General features: G+C 39.5%; 1 protein-coding gene across 13 annotated transcripts in view; it reads left to right on the plus strand.

The window, feature by feature from the left end:
- The window catches only part of EIF4G3 (eukaryotic translation initiation factor 4 gamma 3), a 384972-nt gene that overhangs the window by 131235 nt on the left and 228012 nt on the right, over nt 1–25725 (plus strand). For all 13 annotated transcript variants that reach the window (XM_061184801.1, XM_061184804.1, XM_061184802.1 and 10 more), the window contains one exon: nt 7583–7711. Coding sequence is in view for 11 of the 13 variants with exons in the window: in XM_061184802.1 (XP_061040785.1) it covers nt 7583–7711 (129 nt within the window). In the remaining 2 variants the exon portion in view is untranslated. The remainder of the gene's footprint in view (nt 1–7582; nt 7712–25725) is intronic.

Raw genomic sequence — 25725 nt, forward strand, 5'->3', positions numbered from 1 at the left:
TGATTTGTGACCCAAGATATGATCTATCCTGGAGAATGTTCCATGAGCACTTGAGAAAAATGTGTATTCTGTTGTTTTTGGGTGGAATGTCCTATAAATATCAATTAAGTCCATCTTGTTTAATGTATCATTTAAAGCTTGTGTTTCCTTATTTATTTTCATTTTGGATGATCTGTCCATTGGTGAAAGTGGGGTGTTAAAGTCCCCTACTATGATTGTGTTACTGTCGATTTCCCCTTTTATGGCTGTTAGTATTTGCCTTATGTATTGAGGTGCTCCTATGTTGGGTGCATAAATATTTACAATTGTTATACCTTCCTCTTGGATCGATCCCTTGATCATTATATAGTGTCCGTCTTTGTCTCTTGTAATTGTCTTTATTTTAAAGTCTATTTTGTCTGATATGAGAATTGCTACTCCAGCTTTCTTTTGATTTCCATTTGCATGGAATATCTTTTTCCATCCCCTCACTTTCAGTCTGTATGTGTCTCTAGGTCTGAAGTGGGTCTCTTGTAGACAGCATATATATGGGTCTTGTTTTTGTATCCATTCAGCGAGTCTGTGTCTTTTGGTGGGAGCATTTAATCCATTTACATTTAAGGTAATTATCGATATGTATGTTCCTATTCCCATTTTCTTAAATGTTTTGGGTTTGTTATTGTAGGTGTTTTCCTTCTCTTGTGTTTCTTGCCTAGAGAAGTTCCTTTAGCATTTGTTGTAAAGCTGGTTTGGTGGTGCTGAACTCTCTCAGCTTTTGCTTGTCTGTAAAGGTTTTAATTTCTCCATCAAATCTGAATGAGATCCTTGCTGGGTAGAGTAATCTTGGTTGTAGGTTTTTCTCCTTCATCACTTTAAGTATATCCTGCCACTCCCTTCTGGCTTGCAGCGTTTCTGCTGAAAGATCAGCTGTTAACCTTATGGGGATGCCCTTGTGTGTTATCTGTTGTTTTTCCCTTGCTGCTTTTAATATGTTTTCTTTATATTTAATTTTTGATAGTTTGATTAATATGTGTCTTGGTGTGTTTCTCCTTGGATTTATCCTGTATGGGACTCTCTGTGCTTCCAGGACTTGATTAACTATTTCCTTTCCCATATTAGGGAAGTTTTCAACTATAATCTCTTCAAATATTTTCTCAGTCCCTTTCTTTTTCTCTTCTTCTTCTGGGACCCCTATAATTCGAATGTTGGTGCGTTTAATGTTGTCCCAGAGGTCTCTGAGACTGTCCTCAGTTCTTTTCATTCTTTTTTCTTTATTCTGGTCTGCAGTAGTTATTTCCACCATTTTATCTTCCAGGTCACTTATCCGTTCTTCTGCCTCAGTTACTCTGCTATTGATCCCATCTAGAGTATTTTTAATTTCATTTATTGTGCTTGTCATCGTTTCTTGGTTCCTCTTTAGTTCTTCTACGTCCTTGTTAAATGTTTCTTGCATTTTGTCTATTCTATTTCCAAGACTTTGGATCATCCTTACTATCATTATTCTGAATTCTTTTTCAGGTAGACTACCTATTTCCTCTTCATTTGTTAGGTCTGGTGTGTTTTGACCCTGCTCCTTCATCTGCTGTGTGTTTTTCTGTCTTCTCATTTTGCTTATCTTACTGTGTTTGGGGTCTCCTTTTCACAGGCTGCAGGTTCGTAGTTCCCGTTGTTTTTGGTATCTGGCCCCAGTGGCTAAGGTTGGTTCAGTGGGTTGTGTAGGTTTCCTGGTGGAGGGAACTAGTGCCTGTGTTCTGGTGGATGAGGCTGGATGTTGTCTTTCTGGTGGGTTCGTCCACGTCTGGTGGTGTGTTTTGGGGTGTCTGTGGCCTTATTATGATTTTAGGCAGCCTCTCTGTTAATGGATGGGGCTGTGTTCCTCTCTTGCTAGTTGTTTGGCATAGGGTGTCCAGCACTGTAGCTTGCTGGCCGTTGAGTGAAGCTGGGTCTTGATGTTGAGATGGAGATCTGTGAGAGATTTTCGCCGTTTGGTATTACGTGGAGCTGGGAGGTCTCTTGTGGACCAGTGTCCTGAAGTTGGCTCTCCCACCTCAGAGGCACAGCCCTGATGCCTGGCTGGAGCACCAAGAGCCTTTCATCCACACGGCTCAGAGTAAAAGGGAGAAAAAATGGAAAGAAAGAAAAAAAGAGGATAAAATAAAATAAAATAAAGCAATTATAATAAAAAATAAGAAAAAAAATTATTAAGAGTAAATTTATTAAGAAAAAAAAATTTTTTTTAATTTTTAAAAATAGATTTATTAATTTTTTATACTAAAAATAAGAAAAAAATTATTTAGAAAAAATTTATTAAGAAAATTTTTTAAAATAAAAAATATGAAAAAACTTATTAAAAATTTTTTTAAAAATAGAAAATAAGGAAAAAATTATTAAGAAAACATTTATTAGGGAAAAAAAAATTTTTAAGCCAAAAAAAAAAAAAAAAAAAAAACGGATGGACCTAACCCTAGGACTAACGGTGAGAGCAAAGCTATACAGACAAAATCTCACCCAGAAGCATACACATCTACACTCACAAAAAAAAGGAAAAGGGGAAAAGTTAATATATCCTGCTCCCAAAGTCCATCTCCTAAATTTGGGATGATTCGTTGTCTATTCAGGTATTCAACAGATGCAGGCACATCAAGTTGTTTGTGGAGCTTTAATCCGCTGCTTCTGAGGCTGCTGGGAGAGATTTCCCTTTCTCTTCTTTGTTCGTACAGCTCCCGGGGTTCAGCTTTGGATTTGGACCCGCCTCTGCATGTAGGTCGCCTGAGGGCGTCTGTTCCCCGCCCAGACAGAACGGGGTTAAAGGAGCAGCTGATTCGGGGGCTCTGGCTCAGTCAGGCCGGGGGGAGGGAGCGGTACGGAGGAGGCGGGGCGAGCCTGCGGCGGCAGAAGCCAGCGTGACGTTGCAGCAGCCTGAGGCGCGCCGTGCGCTGTCCCGGGGAAGTTGTCCCCGGATTACGGGAGCCTGGCCGTGGCGGGCTGCACAGGCTCCCGGGAGGGGCGGTGTGGAGAATGACCTGTGCTCGCCCACAGGCTGTTTGGTGGCGGCAGCAGCAGCCTTAGCGTCTCATGCCCGTCTCTGGGGTCCGCGCTGATAGCCGCGGCTCGCGCCCGTCTCTGGAGTTCGTTTAAGTGGCGCTCTGAATCCCCTCTCCTTGCACGCCGCGAAACAAAGAGGCAAGAAAAAGTCTCCTGCCTCTTCGGCAGCTGCAGACTTTTTCTCGTGCACCCTCCCGGCTAGTTGTGGTGCGCTAGACCCTTCAGGCTGTGTTCACGCAGCTAACCCCAGTCCTCTCCCTGGGATCCGACCGAAGCCCGCTCCTCAGCTCCCAGCCCCCGCCCGCCCCGGCGGGTGAGCAGACAAGCCTCTCGGGCTGGTGAGTGCTGCTCGGCGCCGAGCCTCTGTGCGGGAATCTCTCCGTTTTTCCCTCTGCGTCCCTGTTGCTGTGGGATCCGCGCTGATAGCCGCGGCTCGCGCCCGTCTCTGGAGCTCGTTTAGGCGGCGCTCTGAATCCCCTCTCCTTGCGCGCCGCGAAACAAAGAGGCAAGAAAAATTCTCTTGCCTCTTTGGCAGCTGCAGTCTTTTTCCCGGACTCCCTCCCGGCTAGCACCGAAGCCCGAGCCCCAGCTCCCAGGCCCCGCCTGCCCCGGCGGCTGAGCAGACAAGCCTCTCGGGCTGGTGAGTGCTGGTCGGCACCGCTCCTCTGTGCGGGAATCTCCGCTTTGCCCTCCGCACCACTGTGGCTGCGTTCTCCTCCGTGGCTCCGAAGCTTCCCCCCTCTGCTACCCGCAGTCTCTGCCCACGAAGGGGCTTCCTAGTGTGTGGAAACCTTTCCTCCTTCACAGCTCCCTCCCACTGGTGCAGGTCCCGTCCCTATTCTTTTGTCTCTGTTATTTCTTTTTTCTTTTGCCCTACCCAAGTACGTGGGGATTTTCTTGCCTTTTGGGAGGTCTGACGTCTTCTGCCAGCGTTCAGTGGGTGTTCTGTAGGAGCAGTTCCACGTGTAGATGTATTTCTCATGTATCTGTGGGGAGGAAGGTGATCTCCGCGTCTTACTCTTCCGCCATCTTGCCCCTCCTCCTTGGGTGTGGTTTTAAGGCAGCTGTGATGCATTGCTCTGTAGTTCTGGGGACATGGTACACCCATTCACAGTATCCTGTCTATGTCCTGTTTCCTTAGATCCTTGGCAATATTGGGGTGAAGTTTTTTTTAAAAAACTTATTATTTGTGTTATTTGTGATATGCATGTAGTAATATATTTTATTTATTTTTAAATTTTATTGAAGGATAGTTGATTTATAATGTGTTAATTTCTGCTGTATAGCAAAGTGATTCAGTTATACATATACATTCTTTTTCGTATTCTTTTCCATTGTGGTTTATCACAGGATATTGAATATGCTTCCCTGTGCCATATAGTAGGACCTTGTTTATCCATTCTATATATAATAGTTTGCATCTGCTAACCCCAAACTCCTACTCCATCCCTCCCCAAACCCCCTCCCTCTTGGCAACCACAAGTCAGTTTATATCTGTGAGTCTGTTTCTCTTTCATAGATATGTTCATTTGTGTTGTATTTTAGGTTCCGCATATAAGTGATATCATATGGTGTTTGTCTTTCTCTTTCTGACTTACTTCACTTAGTATGATAGTCTCTAGGTTTGTCTGTGTTGCTGCAAATGGCATTATTTCATTCTTTTTAATGGCTGAGTAATATTCCATTGTGTGTGTGTGTGTGTGTGTGTGTGTGTACCACATCTTCTTTATTTCCATGTCTTGGCTGTAGTAAATAGTGCTGCTATGAACAAAGGGGTGCATGTATTTTTTTGAATTATAGTTTTATCTGGGTATATTCCCAGGAATGGGATTGCTGGATCATATGGCAACTCTATTTTTAGTTTCTGAAGGCACCTCCATACTTATTTCCATAGTGGCTGCACCAATTTACATTCCCAGCAACAGTGTAGGAAAGTTCCCTTTTCTCCACACCCCCTCCAGCATTTGTTATTTGTAGACTTTTTAATGATGACTATTCTGACTGGTGTGAGGTGATACCTCATTGTAGTTTTGATTTGCATTTCTCTAATAATTAGCAATGTTGAGCATCTTTCCATGTGCCTGTGAGCCATCTGTATGTCTTCTTTGGAAAAAGGTCTATTTAGGTCTTATGCCCACTTTTCAATTGGGTTTTTTTTTGTTATTGAGTTGTATGAGCTGTTTGTATATTTTGGAAATTAAGCCCTTGTTGGTTGCATCATTTGCAAATATTTTCTCCCAGTCTGTAGGTTATCCATATTGTTTATGGTTTCCTTTGCTGTGCAAAAACTTATAAGTTTGATTAGATCCCATTTGTTAATTTTTGCTTTTATTTCTGTTGCCTTTGGTGGACTGACCTAAGAAAACATTGGTATGGTTTATGTCAGAAAATGTTTTGCTTGTGTTCTCTTCTAGGAGTTTTGTGATGTTGTGTCTTATATTTAAGTCTTTAAGCCATTTTGAGTTTATTTTTGTGTATGGTATGGGGGTGTGTTCTAACTTCATTGATTGGCATGCGGCTGTTCAACTTTCCAACACCACTCTTGCTGAAGAGACTGTCTTTTCTCCATTGTATATTCTTGTCCCCTTTGTTGAAGATTAACTGACCATAGGTGTGTGAGTTTATTTCTGGGCTCCCTATTCTGTTCCATTCATCCATATATCTGTTTTTTGTTCCAATACCACACTGTTTTGATTACTGTAGCTTTGTAGTGTTGTCTGAAGTCTGGAGGGTTATGCCTCCTGCTTTGTTCTTTTTCCTCAGGGTTGCTTTGGCACTTCTGGGTCTTTTATGGTTCCATATAAATTTTAGGATTATTTGTTTTAGTTATGTGAAAAGTGTCATGGGTAGTTTGATAGGGATCAAACTAAGTCTGTAGATCGCTTTGGGTAGTATGGCCATGTAATAGTATCTTTTAATATTCACTTATTCTTAATAGCAATTTGAAAAACATTTTTCCATATTATGATTTTTTGCCCTGGGTAAATTTAATCTTTGATTGTTTTATCAGAATGAATTGGAGAATTGACCTGACATTTTGTATAGCTAACTTCTTTCACTTTATTTCATTGTGCAAATTTTTTTCCTAAAGTTAAAAATATGTGTCCATTTTGATGCTTTGCTTTAGTAGAATATCAAAATAATTTATTCTAAAGCATGTGAAACAAGAATATGAATTTATAAAGCCTTGTTGGTGAGAAATTTGCTTGTAAGAGCTCTTCATTTCTGGTTATTAATTTTCTAAAGTAGATGTTTAGATAGCATTCTGACTTTTATCCTTTGAAAAATTGCCCTGATGAGATTTATAAATGCTATAACATTTCATGGTAAACCTCATGCCCTTATAAATGTAATTTTCACTCCAAATAGGAAACAAAGTTTTTCAAGGAAATCATAAAGCTATTTAAAAAGCAGGGAAGAAATTAAATACAATTAATTTCAGTTTTAAACTTTGGTCACATTTTAGCATATTTGTGTCTCTTACTAGCCTGTAAGCTTTTGACTGTAGTTAGTTCTCCGTGAGTCCATTTTATTTCAGCTTTGGGAACAGGTAGCTGCGGCTTTAGGCATTTATGTCTGTTTTAGATAGACATAATGGATTCTAGGGTTAGATTATCAGGGAGTAGACTTTCTTCAGAGCCTCTGACTGATTGATTGAATTCCAGGAAAATCTAATGTCATTTGGAGACCACTTTCATTTCTCCCTGGGTAGTTTTTAACTCTGTGGTAGAATTCAGGGGATCTAAGAACTTGGGTAAAATAGCTAATTGACTGTTGAACTATATTAGAAAATAAAAATGATAGGAAAAAAAAGAAACACCTGCATGCTTTCTTTTAAGATCTTTGTGTATCTTCTTACAGATCTTTTTAATATGACATGTATACTTGTGACTATATTATATATATGCACACATATGTAGATGTAGATACACATATAGAAATATGTATACATGTACATGTGCATGTACATGTATATTTAGGTGTACTTTTTTAAAAACAAAAATGAGATTATGCTCTATAAGTAACTTTTTTTGGTTCAGGTTTATTGAGGTATAATTTACCTAAAGTAAAATTCACCTTTTTTAGTATACAGTTCTGTTAGTTTTGACAAGCACAAAGAGATATGTAATCTGCACTACAGTCACGATACAGAACAGTTATGTCATCCCCCCAGAATCTCCCTGTGCCCCTTTCGTAGTTATCCTCTTCCCTTGTAATCATTTATTTCTTTTTAGTTCCTTTTACAAAATATCATATAAATGGCATCGTACAGTATGTAGTTTCTAGTCTGGCGTTTTTCATTTAGCATAGTTTTTCCTTTAAGATTTTTAGTTTTAGGTATGTTTCAAGAATCTTTTATCAAATGGATGAAAATATTCATGTCGTTTTTTCTAGGAGTTTCATTTGTTCAATTTTGAAATTTTAAGCCTTTAGTCAGTCTGGCACTTACTTTAGTATAAAGTGAGACAGATACTTCCATATTTAAAAAATTAGCTACTTTGGCAATATTTATTAAGATTGAGTTACTAATACTCTTACTAAATTGATTTCCTCACAGGTAACACAAGTAGCAAGACAGCCGGGACCCCCGACCCCTTCCCCTTACTCAGCACATGAAATAAACAAGGGGCATCCAAATCTTGCGGCAACGCCCCCGGGACATGCATCGTCCCCTGGACTCTCTCAAGTAAGAAAAACCATTTTTTTCCTAAAAGAAATTTCCATGTCAGAGCTGACTTTCTATTTTTCTTTTTTTAAAAAATTATTTATTTATTAATTTATTATTTATTTTTGGTTGCATTGGGTCTTTGTTGCTGTGCGCGGGCTTTCTCTAGTTGCGGCGAGTGGGGGCTACTCTTCTTTGCGATGCACAGGCTTCTTATTGCGGTGGCTTCTCTTGTTGTGGAGCATGGGCTCTAGGTGCGTGGGCTTCCGTAGTTGTGGCTCACGAGCTCTAGAGTACAGGCTCAGTAGTTGTGGTACACGGGCTTAGTTGCTCCGCGGCATGTGGGATCTTCCCGGACCAGGGCTCGAACCCGTGTCCCCTGCATTGGCAGGCAGGTTCTTAACCACTGTGCCACAAGGGAAGCCCGAATTTCTATTTTTCTAAAGCAAACTTTTAAGCAAACATACATTACTTGAAGAGTAATTTCTATTTTCTCTCATACATTTTTTTAGACATACCTCCCATGATAGTGACTACTAATAGTTTTACACATTTCATTTATGGAGTCATTCAAAATAAACTGTCAGTGATATTTAGTTTTCCTTTTTGTTGTTTTAGAAATTAGAGTATGACTCTATGAAGTTCATTAAAAATCTCATAAAGCACTTGTTTGCCTTTCAATGTGTAATCTGTTAGTCTCCCTTTTCGCTTTTTGGTGGAGTGTTGGTGGTTATTTTCTACTTTCATAAAAGATATGGCTGTCTTTCCCTCTTAGTATTGATAATTTTAGAGGGCTTTTTTGTTTGTTTGGTTTTATAAGTAGATTATTGGAATTTGTTAGGCTTAAAATTTTGTTGAACTGTTAAAGAATAGTGAACTCCTTAATTTATTTCCAAGTAACAGGCACAGGAGACATCGAAACTGTTTTAAGAAGATGTCGCTGTGGGTCCCCTGCATTTTAAGCCATTTCCCAAGAAATCTTTCAGCTTGTAGCAACTCACCATTACATGCTTATTTGGTCTTCCTTGTGGTTAAGAGTGGGGTAGAGTTAAGAAGTCTCTTACTGGAATGTAGAGAGAGTCAAGCCAATAACCTTGAACCAAGCTGTTTGAGATTGTCAGTATTTACACGTACGAAACATTCCTTTTAATAATGAAAATTAATATTATAACATTATTTTCAGTTTGGGCTTTTATATTTTAGGCCTTTAAGAGCTTGAATAATAAGAGGAAGAATTACTGAAAATATTGCTAAAAGCTGGTGATTATAAGTTAAGGGTTGATTAATGATAATTTAAACTATAGAATGTTTGGAGAAGGAATGTACAACTTGCCAAAGCATGATTGAAATAGCGCTATTCAGGAATATGTAAATTAATTTGGGCTTAGTACTATACTTAAACTCGGTCTAAATCATTCTTGTTTAACTTTGAGTTTTAAAAGTAAAATATGTCAAAATGAATTCTTAATTGTTTAGGATGAGTTTCTAGTGTTGGTTTTCATGGCACTGAACAGAACCACCCACGCTATTAATCAGGTATGTTGGTCTGAGTCTCAGGAGGAAAGAAAAACTGTAGTAAGTTGAATAGGGAAAGTTTAATATAAAGGATTATTAAATATAATAGGGGATTGGAGTACTGAGGGATTGGCTAATAAGAATGAAAACTCTAAATGATATAAAAATTACAAATATAAGGAGTAGCTGCTTCTCCTGGGGCCAAGATGGAGTCCCCATGGAAGAGCCTTCTTCTCCACCCTGTTACCAGAGAGTGCATGGCTGTGGCATACCTTATAGTAGAGAAGTCATTGTAGTGTCATACCAGTGGAACGTGCTAGAAATCCTTCTTCTGGAATTTGCTGGAAATTCATCTTACAGAGTGTTGAGGAAAGCTGGCTTCTGTAGCACCGGTTCCTTTAGCAAAGAGCTGCTGCAGTGCACAATGGCTAGAGGCTCCTTATAGCATCTCTGCCACAGGCACTTCAGGTAACCTTGAATCTGCTGGATCACAGGTCCCATGTGGTAGAGCAGCTTGTGTTACAGCCTAAACTTACTGCAGAGCCTCCTTTTGTCCTTTCCCTCAATCAAAATTGGAAACCTCCCAGATGACTTTGTAGGTAGGTCGAGGTGTATCACACTCAAATGTAATGTATGTTCTCTCCAAAATCTAAAAAAGGCCTGTCCAACCTTGTGCCTCTTTATTTCATGCTACTGTTAGGAGACTGCTCCCCCCACCTTGGGCTGAGATCTGGCATGATGTGGTTCTCTGAATGGTAGAGAAGTTGCTGTGGTGCCACATCAGTGGAACTTACTAGAAATCCACCCTCTGGAACTTTCCAGAATTCTGCCTTCTAAGGTGCTGAGGGAAAACTCTTCACAGGGCTGTTTCTTCTAGGAGGCACTCTGCTGCAAAATGGCTTGAGAGGGTACCAGGGGTAGCTGTTAGTTACTGGGTACTGCTGGCTGCTGCACATTGCAGCAGAATCCTGACACTGAAGAAGCTGCGCCCTCTAGAGCAGCTGGGCACTGGGGAAGTCAGGTTCTGGAGAAGCTGTCTGTTCTGCAGGAGCCTGCTGTGCATGCCTAGAGGAACCAGGAAGCAAAACCCTTTCCTCCTGCAATATCTTTACAGTGCCCTCTACTGACAAAGCTTTACATTGTGCCAGATCCATTTTCACTGTACTGGCAGACAAGTTGAATTTTGAGCTGAAAGGCAAGCAGTCGATAACTGACACATAAGGGGAATAGCTTAGTTTTCCATTTCAAATTTTTACGGTTTCCAGTTGTGATTTGACCCCAGCAGTTGGCCCAAAGCCCTTAAGTGTTCTGAAAGACGGTGCTGCTTGCAAATGCATAGTTTGCATTTAAGAAAGGATGATCTAGCAGTGGTCTCAGTTGTCGAGCCCACAAATGCCTTTCTGTATGCCATTTTATTAGTTTCTTTTAGAAGTCAGAGTACATGAATTCCAGGGAGAAGGGTCACCAAATATTATCTTGCTACCCTTTGTGGTCTGTTTTGTTACCTTCCTAATCTGATGGATGAACCCAGTAACTCACATCTGATTTATTACCCCCCTTTTATCCCCTGCCTTTCAGACAGAGACAGCCTTATATGGATTCATTTGTCTCCTAACAGTATCTTAACATCTGTTTACAGAGTGAGGAAGTTTTTCTAAATTGGCATACCTGGAAAAATGGGGAGTTCTGTGGGAAACTCAGTCTCCTTAGGTTTATATGTATTTTAAAATTAATTAATTAATTAATTTTTGGCTGTGTTGGGTCTTTGTTGCTGCGCGCGGGCTTTCTCTAGTTGCAGCGAGCGGGGGCTACTCTTCGTTCTGGTGTGCAGGCTTCTCATTGTGGTGGCTTCTCTTGTTGCGGAGCACGGCCTCTGGGTGCATGGGCTTCGGTAGTTGTGGCATGCGGGCTCAGTAGTTGTGGCTCGCGGGCTCTAGAGCGCAGGCTCAGTAGCTGTGGCGCACAGACTTAGTTGCTCCGCGGCATGTGGGATCTTCCTGGGCCAGGGCTTGAACCTGTGTCCCCTGCGTTGACAGGCAGATTCTTAACCACTGCGCCACCAGGGAAGTCCCTCCTTAGGTTTAATAGTTGACATGTTTGTAGATCAGTATGGAAAGTAGAACCTTCAAAATAGAGGGAAAAGAATTATAGGCTTGGAGTCAAAACAGACTCCAGGTTCTGGGACTTGGTCTGTCACTTTCTGGTTATATGATGTTGGGTAAATTATTTGATATCTCTAGAACTTGGTTTCTTCTTCTGCTATATAGGAGAGAATTAGAATTCTACCACTCCTTAAGAGGACTGTTATGAAGACTATATAAAATTCTGCCTCAGAACAGGACATGCTAATGCTTTCAATAAGTGACATTTGTTATTTTCGTGCCTGACTTGGTTCTCTTCAGGATATTATGTGTGTGTGTCTGTGTCTGTGTGTCTGTGTGTGTGTGTGTGTGTGTGTGTGTCTAATTTGGTTACCTGTCTGGTATTAGTGTGAAATTTAGAAGCTCTCTCCAGGAGTTTGAGATGTCTTCCAGGTCTTTGCTTATCCCTTCCAGGATAAAAGTAGAGGCCAGGCTTGGTCACTTTCTGTTGGAAATAGTGTGGTTTATTCTTACACACAGAACTATTAGATTCAAATCAACTGCAGAAAAGATTAAAGAAACTTCTTTAACCACATGTCCTTTTTTTTTTTTTTAATAAATTTATTTATTTATTCATTTATTGGCTGCGTTGGGTCCTCGTTGCTGCATGCCGGCTTTCTCTAGTTGCGGCGAGCGGGGGCTACTCTTACTTGCGGTGCGCATGCTTCTCATTGCTATGGCTTCTCTTGTTGCAGAGCACGGGCTCTAGGCGTGCGGGCTTTAGTAGTTGTGGCACTCGGGCTCAGTAGTTGTGGCTTGCGGGCTTTAGAGCACAGGCTCAGTAGTTGTGGCGCGCGGGTTTAGTTGCTCCGCGGCATGTGGGATCTTCCCGGACCAGGGCTTGAACCCATGTCCCCTGCATTGGCAGGCGGATTCTTAACCACTGTGCCACCAGGCAAGTCCCATGAAAACATTATGAATTCTATATTTTATACTTAAAATTAAGCAAACTTTGCATTGTTTCATTTTGTGTCTTGTAAAAAATATCGGAAGTTTGTTACTTGAATTATCTTAAATTACTTAAGCAAAACAAAAGTGTTTCATGCTTGTTGCTTGATTGTTGGTACACATTTGTTTTAACTCAGTTAATTTTCTCATAATGGAGCTAAATTACAAAATAAGGAGTCCAAACTGGCACTGATTATCAGGTTCAGTGTCTAGTCCTTTTCTTTTTTCTCTTGGTATCCCTGTCTAAACTCTTAAGCTATGTTCACAGTAATCATTGAGAAGACATGCTCAGAATAATGCCAAAGAAGTGGAGTGGTACATGTTTTCCACCCACTGTTCCTGTTCATTTGGTTCCTCTCTTTTTCTGAGAGATCAACTTGGTCATGTTAAGTAGTGGACTGAGATGGTGATGGTATGTGATCCACTGGTTAGATTCTTTATTGTCTCTGGAAATGCTAAGCAAAGGACTTCTTCACTGAGGAGTAGTGATTGATCATGGTACTTATTTTAACATTACTATTTTCATTATTACAAAAGAATATGATTAAACAACTCATGGTTCCTGCAATCTTTTTACTTTATCCAACTTCCAGACTTCATTTTCCTTTCAGAGGTCTTGTTTTTACTAAGGAAAAATACTCACTATTGCTTCACAGTTGTTGATTGATGGATTGTTTCAGACTTTGCAAACTGCTTTATCTTTCTTATTAAGTTAAACAGTGATTTTACTTACTGCAAGCAAGTTTTTATACTTGTTTTGATTTTTAAAATGTCTTTCATGAAGAAAATAAATTCTGAGTTTGGCAACTCTGACAGTCAGCGTTGCTAACCAGGGTAAGTAGAGGAAGCTTTGAAAATGTTTTTCACATTTCATTGTTGAAATAGATGAATGTTGACATTCCTTAAAAAAAGAAAGCAAAGCAAAATTTATTGTTTTTTATACTTGCCTTCTCCCCCATGGAACATATTATGGCTGTCTAAAGCAGTCTTTGAAGTGACTGGTGTTTGGAAGCTGCATTCATGGCACATGAAGATTTGATGTAGCCTCCAGAAACTGCAGTACTGACTGCATTTAGTTGGTCCTGTTGCCAAATCTTCTGTTTTGTTTTCGTCAGTTGATAATATATGTACGTACTTAAAAATTTATACCTATTGAAAATTTCATCAGCAAATACTGTCATTAAGCAGTTTACAAATTAACATACCTTTACAAATGTCATTAGTATAAAAGTAAGGCTTATAAAAATTTAAATCATTTATACCTGTGGTTTCATCTAATATATGCTAAATAATTGTGGTAAGCTCTTTTCTCTGATTCTTGAGATTTATCTTAATGTGGTCATATTTGATAGAGAATTTTAGCTCTTTTGTCTTTTTTATTAACAAAAACAGTTGCAACCATATTTATAAAGTAGGACTTCACCAGATGTTTTCCAAATTCCATCTTTAATGCAGTCTTATAGCTTACCATGAAATATGCCTAAAGGCATATTTGTTTGATTATGCTTCTCTTTGCATTGCATGTAACTAGAAAAAATTCCCAGTGATTTTCTTTCAAGATATTTGTGGTTAGTTTTTAAGTTTTGTTGTAAGAATGATAGTTAAGTGCAACTATTATTCAGACTTTCCGTACCCTAAACACCAAGTTTCAGATTCTGTTTGGGAAATCTATAAGACTAGAACCTATATTTTGAAATATCTAAGTGTGAAGAGTGAAAGTTTTAAAAATGAATTCTACATTAATTCAACACAGTTTTAAAAACCAAAGATGGGACTTCCTTGGTGGTACAGTGGTTAAGAATCCACCTGACAATGCAGGGGCACGGGTTCGATCCCTGATCCGGGAAGATCTCACATGCCGCGAAGCAGCTAAGCCCGTGTGCCACAACTAATGAGCCTGTACTCTAGAGCCTGCGGGCCACAACTACTGAGCCCGAGTGCCACAACTACTGAAGCCTGCACGCCTAGAGCCCATGCTCTGCCACAAGAGAAGCCACCGCAGTGAGAAACCCGTGCACTGCAATGAAGAGTTGCCCCTGCTCGCCGCAACTAGAGAAAGCCCATGTGCAGCAACGAAGACCCAAGGCAGCCAAAAATTAATTAATTCATTAATCAATAAGTTAATTAATTAAAAAAGAAAAAGAAAGAATTTTCTAAGAACCAATCTGTAAGAACTGAGTGATTTCACAAGCATTTTTTTCATTGTCTTTGGTGTAAGCTCAGTTTTTTGTTGATGATGTTGTTTATTTTCATCTCAGTTCTGTCAGGGGGAAAAAGGTTTAGGATTTTATCTGTTTCACGTTTGAGGAGTTATTTCCTCTGGACACATCCTGGGAGGCGCTTCTTGATTTCTCTAGCTACCACTCATCTGTTTTAATAGGTAGTGCAAAACCTCTTCCAGAGTTTCCCTTGAAGGTTTACCTCTTTACTTCACTTACTTCCCGTAGTTTTAGAAGAGAAACTCATTTCAGCTCCACCAATCTGTTTTTTACCTAGCTGTGACATTATTTTTTCAGGTTTTTATGGTTTTGAAAATTGCAGCCTCAGTTCACCTACAGAAATTAGCATGTGCCAGTAAATCAGGGGATGGGAAATAGAACAGAGAATTAAGAAATGGAGTGGTTTGACTATTCAATTCAGAGTGCTTGTGATTTTTCTTGCAAAAATTTATATTCCATTTGTCTTAGTTAGCTCAGGCTACCAAAACAAAATACCGTAGACTGAGTGGCTTAAACAACAGACATTTCTCACATTTTTGGATGCTAGGAAGTCCAAGATCAGGTGCTGGCTGACTGATTTGGTTCCTGGTGAGAACTTCCTTCTTGGATTGCAGAAAGCTGCCTTGCCTCCTTACTGTGTCCTCATACGGCAGGGGGTGGGGGGAGAGAGAGAGAGAGACAAGCAAGCTCTCTGATGTCTCTTACAAAGGCACTAATTCCATCATGAGGGCCCCACCCCCATGACCTCATCTAAATCTAATTGTCTCCAGAAGTCCCCATCTCCAAATACCATCACATTGTGGGGTTAGGGCTTCAATTTATGAATTTTTTGCAGGGGGCGAGGGAGGCACCTCCATCCATAGCACCATTTATGTGATTCAGAGAGCTATGGGGGAAGTGGGCAGATAGGACTACTGGGAGAAAGGTCAGCAGAGGGGATAAGTACCATAGACATGTAGAATAGTGTCCCGAGCTTAATCAGCCATATAGGTAAATGTTATTTTTTTTTTAATTAATTAATTAATTAATTAATTAATTTTTGGCTGTGTTGGGTCTTTGTTTCTGTGCGAGGGCTTTCTCTAGTTGCGGTGAGCGGGGGCCACTCTTCATTGCGGTGCGCGGGCCTCTTACTGTCGTGGCCTCTCTTGTTGCGTAGCACAGGCTCCAGACGCGCAGGCTCAGTAGTTGTGGCTCACGGGCCCAGTTGCTCCGTGGCACGTGGGATCTTCCCAGACCAGGGCTCGAACCCGTGTCCCCTGCATTTGCAGGCAGATTCTCAACCACTGTGCCACCAGGGGAGCCCCTAGGTAAATGTTCTTATCCAGATTAATTGAGGGGGGGAGTTCAATTTGCATGGATGTGGGAGAAGGGAGAGGATGAGCTTAATACAGGCTTATTTGTTTTTTATCAGTGATCAAATGAGAAAGTTTACTTGAAGTATAAGAAAGCTAGCATCTTTGGGACTTCCCTGGCGGTCCAGCGGTTAGGACTACACACTTTCACTGTTGAGGGCTGGGGTTCAATCCCTGCTCAGGGAACTAAGATCCCACAAACCTCACAGCACGCCTCCCCACCGCCCCCCCCCCCAAAAAAAAAGAAAGCTAGCATCTTTATAGAACTAAGAGTCTTGAATTTCAGTGACTCCATACTCAGTGAAAAGCAGACAACACACACATCATATATAATAGCTTTGTGGTAGGTCATTTTAAATTCTGTCGAAGAGTTAAGGAGAGGTTGTTATATTTAAAGCAAGTAAAATCGATTAACTATGAACAAAGAAGATTATAGTTGATTGTTAAGAAAATAAAGTGTTCTAATTTACTTACCAAACTAACAAGCTTTTTCCTTAATGCATATATTAATTTACTGTCCTTTTTTTCTCAAATTTCCAGTGATGCTGATAATTAAGTAACAGGAAGAGCTAGATCTGATTGTAAAGTTTTCATTGGTTGATGAACCCTCATTTTTTTCCTCTCTGAGGAATGATAAACTCTCAAGCTACCTGAATTCTCTCACTCTTGTATGGTATCTTTACTGTCTGCCAAGTGTTTTGTTCCATAGGTACCTAAGTAGGTGATATGTAGAAGAAAGAATTTATGTTGCCAATATTTTGTTGTATTTCACCGGCAAAATAAATCTCCTTTTCAGTTTCCTGTGAGTGATACTCCATTTTCAGGTACTACGCTATATTACTCAAGACTGTTTATTACTTCAAATTTTATTTACTCCTCATCACCATTAAAATTGCCCATTTTCTTTTACAGTTTAGTTCCAAAATTTTGACCTGCCTGTTTAGTATAGTTGACAACATGACAGCCTAATTAGCTTACCAGTACAGCTGTTAAAGTATTGTCAGGAAAAAAAGAAACGGCACTATTTCAAATAGAGGGGATCTAATACATGAATTTGTTAAACTAGCTGATTGATTCTCAAAGGGACACTGAAGTAATCCAGAGATTAATAACTACAGGAAGCAGCTAACGTCTCTAGAGCTGAGGGAATGAAAGAGGAGACATGGTGGTGTTGTGAGAACCTAGGAGCTTAGAGAAGTGTCCTTTAGGGCAGCGGTCCCGAACGTTTTTGGCACTAGGGACGAGTTTCGTGGAAGACAGTTGTTTATGGACCCGCGTGGGCGGGGGGAGGGGGATGGTTCAGGTGGTAATGCAAGCGATGGAGAGCGGCAGATGAAGCTTCCCTTGCTCGCAGCTCACTTCCTGCTGTGTGGCAGGTTCCTAAGAAGCAGCGGACTGGTACCAGTCTGTGGCCCGGGTGTTGGGGACCCCTGTTTTAGGGGACGGTTGGTCAGACTTGTGAGAAGGGAGTTTTACTGCAGGTTGGCCGTCAGAAACTCAGTAGGTGAGAGAGCAAGGTGAGACTAGTACTTTGAATATCAGGTGTGCACGCCTGTCTGCTGCTGGATCTCTGGCTTTCAGAGACTAGAGATCTGAATGGAGTTGGTGTCTGGAGCCATACTGACAGGAGGTGAAAGCACCCTTCTACTTACAGGGTGGATTAGAGCTGAAAGACAATAGGTAAGTAATGGGCACAAATAATGGTAAAAGGTTATATCGTTACCTTAATAATAAAGAATAAGCTAGGACCATAAATCCCATGAATTTAAAGGGAGAAGTAAATGTGGTAAAACAACATTGTTGGTAACTGTAATAATAATGACATTAAATTCCTCTATTAAATAGTCACTCAGTTTGTCAAAAACTGAAATCTAGGTATATGCATTTAAACATGACAGAGATTAAAAACAAAAGCAGGAAAACATTAAAAGGAAAATGCTAATAAAAAGAAAGCAGGTATAAGCAGCCTTAGAAGTCAACATAGAATGCAAGGCAAAAAAACTATATGGGAGAGCAATAATTCCTACAATATAAAACTTTAATTTCTAGAAGATGTAACTTTACAAATTCTTATATACTTAATAATTGGTTCAGAATATATATGAAGCAAATGTAAATGTTGAAATTGACAAATTCATAATCAGTGTGGGAGATTGACATCTCAGAAAAATGGACAGATTAGTTAGTAACCATATAGATCATGGGTTGGCAGACTATGACCCAAGGGCCAAATCTGACCCCTCTCCTGTTTTTGGTAAGTTTTACTAGAATACATCCATACTAATTTATTTATGAATTCTGCTTTTGTGCTACAATTGACAAGTTGAATAGTTGCTACAGATTTTATGCCCTACAAAGCCTAAGATATTTTCTGTCTGGACCTTTACAGAATAAATTTGCCATCCCCTGATGTACATTAGCAAACTAGAAAGACCAGATAGTAAATATTTTGGGGCCAGATGATCTTTTGCTGCTGCTGCTTCTTTTTTAACCCTTTAAAAATGTAAAACCCTTTCTTAGGTGCTAAGGGCCATCCTTTGCCAACCCCTGATACAGATAAATGACACAGATAATAAACTTGTTTTTATATAAATATATATTAGCACAAGAATGTATATATAGTTCAAATATATGTATGAAAGAGAAATTTTGTACACAACCAACCAAGATAAAAATAATTGAGGATATCAGCGATTTGAACATCATAATTATCAAACTTCAAAAAAAATAGAGAAGGTGTTTTACCAATTCAAGTTAGAGAAACTATTACAAAGGCTATGAATAATTTGAATGAAATAATAATTAATAAATCTGTTTTAATTTAATTTTTTCTCATTCAGTTAAGACTATGCTTTTTTTCCAGCTACTCAAGGAGTATTTATAAAATTTAATCATGTTAGGCTACAGAGAAAAATGTTACATTCCAATCATATTTATATTTTTTTCTAAATATACTTCTATAGAATATAGAGCTTAACAACAAAAGAAAGACAAAATCTAAATTATGTTTAAGTTGAAACTCTACAGAATATAATTGCTGTTTTTAAAAAAGCTTATCAGATTTATAATTTATTTTAGTTGAACATAATTATTCATAATATGAATACATATAATTATTCATAATATTTTTCATAATCTTAAACGTAATGTTGGAGTAAAAATAATAACAGAATCAGTTTATTTGGAAATTTAAAAAACTATTGACTTAAAGATAAAATAAAAATAGAAAACATTATCTTTAGAAATGAATGACAAACAGCACTTTGTATCAGAATTTGTGTGATGTGCATAAAGTGTTACTTAGAGGAAAATGTGTAGACTTAAAGGCATATATTAGAAGATAGGAAAAGTTGAAAATAACCAGTGATCTCAATGGAAGACTGTACCGATGAAAAATTAATCAATCTAAGAAAGAAACGGAAAATTTTATTTGAGCCAAATTTCAGGATTACAACCCGGGAACAGCATCTCAGAAGGCTCTGAGAATTGTTCCACCTGTTAGAAGTCAAGGGACAGTTAGTTATATGTTTTTTGAGACAGAGGGCTGGCTGTACATCAAATGCCCTATTACTGACAGTTTAAATAATCCAGCTCATCATCGTGGTGGGTCATGTGACCCCTTACAAGATCAAGAAGGAATGCTGTCTCTTAAGGTGTTGTCTTGTTGATGCTAAGAGAATGTTGCTCTTTATGGCTGATGGGAAAGGTTTGGTGATGCAGATACACCAATGCACAGTGAGGGGAAGAGAGGAGGCCAAAGGGCAGAGAAGATTTTTTGTTAAATTTCTCGTCTTGCCATAAAAATATGACTTTTATTTCACAGCTGTTATGTTGTAATTTAAGGATTGTAGGTTTTATTTTCATATGCATACGTGGTGTACCTCATTCTGATGTTGTTGACTGTAAACACTAGCTATAAATTGCCACACTGCTTTATCTGTTTTAATACCAGGAATCAAGAGCTTTTATATAGTAGTAACTAACTCTCCTTATAGTATTTCTAGTTCTGAATGGCCAACTTGTGTCTACTGTCATTCAGAATATGCTCCTTTTGATAACAGCAAACTTGATGATGGTGTCAGGAAATTCGTGTGTGTGTGTGTGTGTGTGTGTGTGTGTCTGTAAAACATTTGCATGTCATTAGTGATTAGTGATGTTGAGTATCTTTTCATGTGCTTATTGGCAATTTGTATGTATTCTTTGGAGAAAATGTCTGAATCCTTTGCCCTTTTTTTTTTTTTTTAATTTATTTTATTTTTGGCTGCGTTGGGTCTTCGTTGCTGTGCGCGGGCTTTCTCTAGTTGTGGTGAGCGGGGGCTTCTCTTGTTGTGGAGCACGGGCTCTAGGCGCTCAGGCTTCAGTAGTTGTGGCACACGGGCTTAGTTGCTCCGCGGCATGTGGGATCTTCCCAGACCAGGGCTCGAACCCGTGTCCCCTGCATTGGCAGGCGGATTCTTAACCACCGTGCCACCAGGGAAGCCCCGCTCATTTTTCAATTGGATTGTGTTTTTTTGCTGTTGAGTAGTAGGAATTCTTTATACATTCTGGATCTCAATTCCTTGTCAGATACATGATTTGCAAATATTTTCTCTCATCAGTTGCCTTTTCACTCTGTTGATAGTGTCCTTTGCACAAAAGTTTTTAATTTTGATGAAGTCTAATTTATCTGTTTTTTCTCTTGTCTGTGTCTTTGATGACATATCCAAGAAACCATCGCCAAATCAGCAGTTACTTCTTTACACTAAATGCAGTGTAGACTATCGCATTTCTTCTTAGCTTTTAAAATTTTACACACATGGAGATTTTCTCCTTTCAGGAAATAGTAGCATGTTTAGAGAAAAATGTATTGAGTTATCAGGAGGACAGGCATGTTTGGAAGGAACGATGGAAATACTTACTAGTAGGTGACCAACAGCTGCCAATAATAATCCCACTGGAGTGAGAAAAATCACTGAAAGTCCAGCTGCCATGTTCAAAAAGACACTGAAAAATTCCAAGGGCTGTTAAGGGTTCAAAGAGTGTATCAAGGTTCACTTTGGGAGTTAGAGAAGTTGAATACAAAAGTGATGACTCAGAAGCCAGCTAGCTTATTTACATAACCATTTGGCAACATTTAAGAAGGGAGGGAAGTAGCAAAAGAACAGGCAGCTGGCCAACAGGCAAAGAAATAAGTATCAAGGACCTGGAAGGCATTATTCTACTGTCTTCTCCTTGATTTTGAGTGATTGTCTCTTAACTTCAGCAGCAATGAAATTAGGAAGTATAAAACCAAAGGAGGAAAAACACTGTTGAAGTGCATATTAGAAAAGGGGACTATAAAACTTTGTATAGTTTATAGAGAAGATGAAAGCTTTCAAAAAGCTGGATGCATACAAAAGGCATCCTTCACCAAATCTTTGTGTTCTGCTTAGTTTGAATTACTCCAAAAAACCTTAAGGAATATAGGTTTCTTGAAGAATGACCATCCCTAGAGGGTCTTTGAAAAAGACAGTCTCGCACTAGAAGCTATTGCTGTAACAAGCTCTAAAAGTAGATCTAATGCTGTAGGAATCAGATGGACAGTTTCTCCTAAAAAATATCAACTCTTGAGTAGATAAGGGACAGTGAGTGTAGGAGGATCTTGACCGTTGGAAACATTTAGAAATAATTTAAACTAAAAGCTGTCCTTCCTAATATAACTTGAATTATAACAGTGTGAACTAGTATTTATTGTGTACTCCTATTATCAGATTATGTATTTGAGGATAATATCTTGATGGTAGATTGCCTTATAGGTTAGAGTTTTCAGAGCATTTCTCAGTTACTTCACTGTACCTATTTTATCATTACAATAACCCTGTAGATAGATATGATTATCTCCATTTTGTAGATTGGGAATGTTGAATGTGAAAAGTGAAATGATTTGCTTCAGATACCACAGGTAATAGTGTTGCAGGAAGGAGGACCCCTTCCAGGGCCCCAGAGTGGGCTCTTGTCTAACGTTCGGAAATGAATTGTCCGAGGAGGCACATGTGCTGACAAAGCAAGGGACTTTATTGGAAACGGGCGCCTGGGCGGAGAGCAGCAGGGTAAGGGAACCCAGGAGAACTGCTCTGCCACGTGGCTCACAGTCTCAGGTTTTATGGCAATGGGGTTAGTTTCCAGGTTGTCTCTGGCCAGTTATCTGGCTTGGCCCATAGTGTGACTCAGGGTCCTTCCTGGTGCTGTGCGCATCTCTCAGCCAAGATGGATTCCAGTGAGAAGGACTCTGGGAGGTTGGTTGTCTGCTCCCTCTTTTGCCCCCTCCTGAATTCTCCCAGTTAGTTTTCAGCTGCAGCACCATGTTCCTTATCAGGACCTCCTGCTATGAGACAACTCAGGCAGGTGGGCCTGGCCAAGGCAGGTGGTTTCCGTCAGCAGTTCCCTAACAGCACCATTTGTAAAGGATTGAATCTAGATCTCCAGGTCCCAGCTCTTGACATTCTTCCTAGCTTTCTCATAATTCATCGTAGTACTTTATTTCAGGTTCGTTTTAGACAAAATAGGCTTTAATAATTTTGGGAATACAACCACCACTTATAACATTGTTTTTATGAAATAGTATGATGTGTTTTTTTTTTTAAACATTCAACAAGAAACATCTTTGGGGAACATAAATTTGCAAAATTGGGCTTTATAAAAATTCAGCCACACAATATTTAAACTTCTGGTTCTTAAATGTAGAGACACATGTCTAAATCTGAAATTCAAGAATTAGTGGGAGAGGGACTTCCCTGGTGGCGCAGTGGTTAAGAATCCACCTGCTGATGCAGGGGACACGGGTTCAAGCCCTGGTCCGGGAAGATCCCACATGCCGCGGAGCAACTAAGCCCGTGAGCCACAACTACTGAGCCTGCATTCTAGAGCCCGTGAGCCACAACTACTGAAGCCCGTGCGCCTAGAGCCTGTGCTCTGCAGCAAAGAGAAGCCACCGCAATGAGAAGCGCTGCAACGAAGAGTAGCCCCCCGCTCGCCACAACTGGAGAAAGCCCGCGCGCAGCAACGAAGACCCATTGCAGCCAAAAAAAAAAAAAAAAAAAACCAAAGAACTAGGGGAGGAGGAAGTGGTCATAACGGGAGCAGCAGGACCTAGAGTGAAGATGATGTACAGTGTGACAAATGAGAGGAATGGGAACTCTAGCTGGGGATGTTTTAGATGAGAAGTACAAGAAGAAACTGTCAGGAAACCAGAGAGTAAATAAAAGTGAGGCGAATGGGGGGAGGAAAGTAGGAGAAATGATAGTGGTAGTTAGCAGTAGAAGGTACAGGAGATATGATGAGTAGCAGATAATTGACTTTGGAAGCAGAGAACCAGCAGTGCACAGATTATAGAATACCTTTGGTACCTGGGAATTCAGTGAACCAGGTACTGAATTCTCCTTTAGGCAGGTCAGTACTTTTAGCCCAGTAGCCTTGGGAGAACTGGTACTAGGGTTGGGGAGAGAACTGGCTTTTATTATGCTGTGTAGGGAAGAGCTGAGCTTTGAATAGTATAGTTACTATTGTGGGAACACAAGTAGCATGTCAGATCTAGGTATATTGTGAAAGCCATCCTATTATATGAGCCCATTGTTGTCTTGTGAAAGGCAAAAAACCATAGCATTTAAATGTCGAACTAAGTGTAAAGAATATAGAAATGGTGGTAAACTTAGTACAGTATTTTTCTGTACTAAGATAACGTCACTGCTTAGAAATGGAAAAGTGATCAGTGGCTCTCAATCCTCGCTGCCACTAGCATCTTCTGATGCCTGAGTCCCATTCTCCAGAGGTTCTCTAATTGCTTGGGATGAGGCCTAGGCAATTCTGATGTTGAGAACAGAGCTGTGGAACAGGGAATACCCACTGCCTAAGTGAGACTTCGTAGGTCTTCTTTGCTGGAAGTGCTTTTCAGTGAAAGGAGCGGAAAGCCTCCCCATTTTTTAGACCACATACAAACATAATGAATTTCTTAACTTAGGGAAAGTGGCTCTAGTGATTGAGAAGCCATTTCTATCTAGTATCTACAGGGGACTGTTAACTTTTTACAGATAATATACTTTACATTACAGTCTGTACTCAAATAGTTTTTACTATATTGATAATATATACCAGTTAATTTTGAGGATTGAATCAAATTCTCTCCTGACAGGTGTTGTATAATTGACCATTCTAATACAAGCAGAGTATGAGCAGGGGCTTTTGGCTTCAATAGATCAAATCTTTCGGATTTAAAGCTGCAGTACAGTGTTTTTCAATTTTTTTAAGACAGTAAGAATTTATTCCCCCATGTACAATGCCTGAATGTAAGTAACTATCTAAATCTTTGGGGGTGGAAATGGCTCTAAATGAAATTTTCTAAAAGTGTAACTTTGTGGCTGTTTGCAGTGCTTTATTTGGGTAAACAAGTTTTTTTTCTGGCTGGTGCTCTTAACTGTTTTGTATAATTCAGTAGAGGTTTATTTTACTGGTACAAGCTTAACTAAACAAGAGCCAAATACTCTATTGTTACATCCTTCGAGAGCTTGTTCTAAGGAAGGCTTATATTGAGGAGGGGTCTGTGAATCTTTTCTCAATGGTACTGTTATCATGAATTAAATAATTAAGATTGAATTCCAAAGCCAGAAAAAGTCTTTTGTGGATATTGTGGCAGGGATTTAGATTTTTAAAAACCAGTTCAGTACTATATTGATATAGAATTTATTGCCTTTTCTGGCAGGTGATCTCATTTTCTGGTCTGAATTTTATCATAATGTAATCCACAAATGAACTTTTTTTTTTTAAGAAAAAGTTTATTTGGTTGCGCTGGGTATTAGTTGCAGCAGGTGGGCTCTTTAGTTGCGGCTCGCAGGCTCCTTAGTTGTGGCATGTGAACTCTTAGTTGCGGCATGCATGTGGGATCTAGTTCCCTGACCAGGGATCGAACCCAGGCCTCCTGCATTGGGAGAACGGAGTCTGAACCATTGCGCCACCAGGGAAGTCCCCACAAGTAAGCTTTTTTATAGAGTCATGGTGGTGGTTAGGTACAAAGAAATACTGTCCCTGGTATTTAAAGAAATGTAATGTGAGATGTTAAGGTTCATTTTTGTATTAAATATTTCATTTTACAGAGTATGATGTGAAATCAGTTTACTTGTCAAAATTGTCTCATTTTAAAATTCTATTTATTATGGTAAATATTTCTAGAGTTGGACTGAAGAAAGAGTGGCCTGACAAGTACAGCTATTGAGATGGGTGATGAGTGACATTAAAGTGCACTCCAGCTGGTATAGGGTAGTGCTCATTAAATATCTGTTTTTGAGGTAATAAAGAGTAAGAGTAATTGGATGGTACTAATGCAGAATAAAACACATATTATGACTTAACGAATGGTTGAGTTGCCTAAAACATTCATTTAAAAAAGTCCAAAGCCACAATTAAGTAAGAGCAGTATTTGTGTTAGATAACATTTAAAATACAGCCCTTTTAATTTTCTAGCAGCCATGTTTCTGGGGCTGAAAAGAGATTCCTTTCAGAAATGAATAATGTCTCTCCGGGAGTACGTCTTGAAGAGGCCTTGAGAACAGCCCAACAATTGAACTGTGATAAAGTACCAAAAAAGATTTTCTATTGATCTACCTTAAAACAGAGATTGATCACATAGTCTTCACTTTTTTTTTTTTTTTTTTGAGGAAGAGTTCCACTCCCACATCCAAAATACAAACCGTGGAAAAGAATTCTTAGTTTGCTAGAGTATAAAGGCTGCATTATCGAAAGTGAAGTTTCTTTCTTTTTTTTTTTTTTTTAAGTATTTGTTTATTTATTTATTTTTGGCTGTGTTGGGTCTTCGTTTCTGTGCGAGGGCTTTCTCTAGTTGTGGCAAGCGG

The sequence above is a fragment of the Eubalaena glacialis genome, chromosome 3 (assembly GCF_028564815.1).
Source record: "Eubalaena glacialis isolate mEubGla1 chromosome 3, mEubGla1.1.hap2.+ XY, whole genome shotgun sequence".
Lineage (NCBI taxonomy): Eukaryota > Metazoa > Chordata > Mammalia > Artiodactyla > Balaenidae > Eubalaena > Eubalaena glacialis.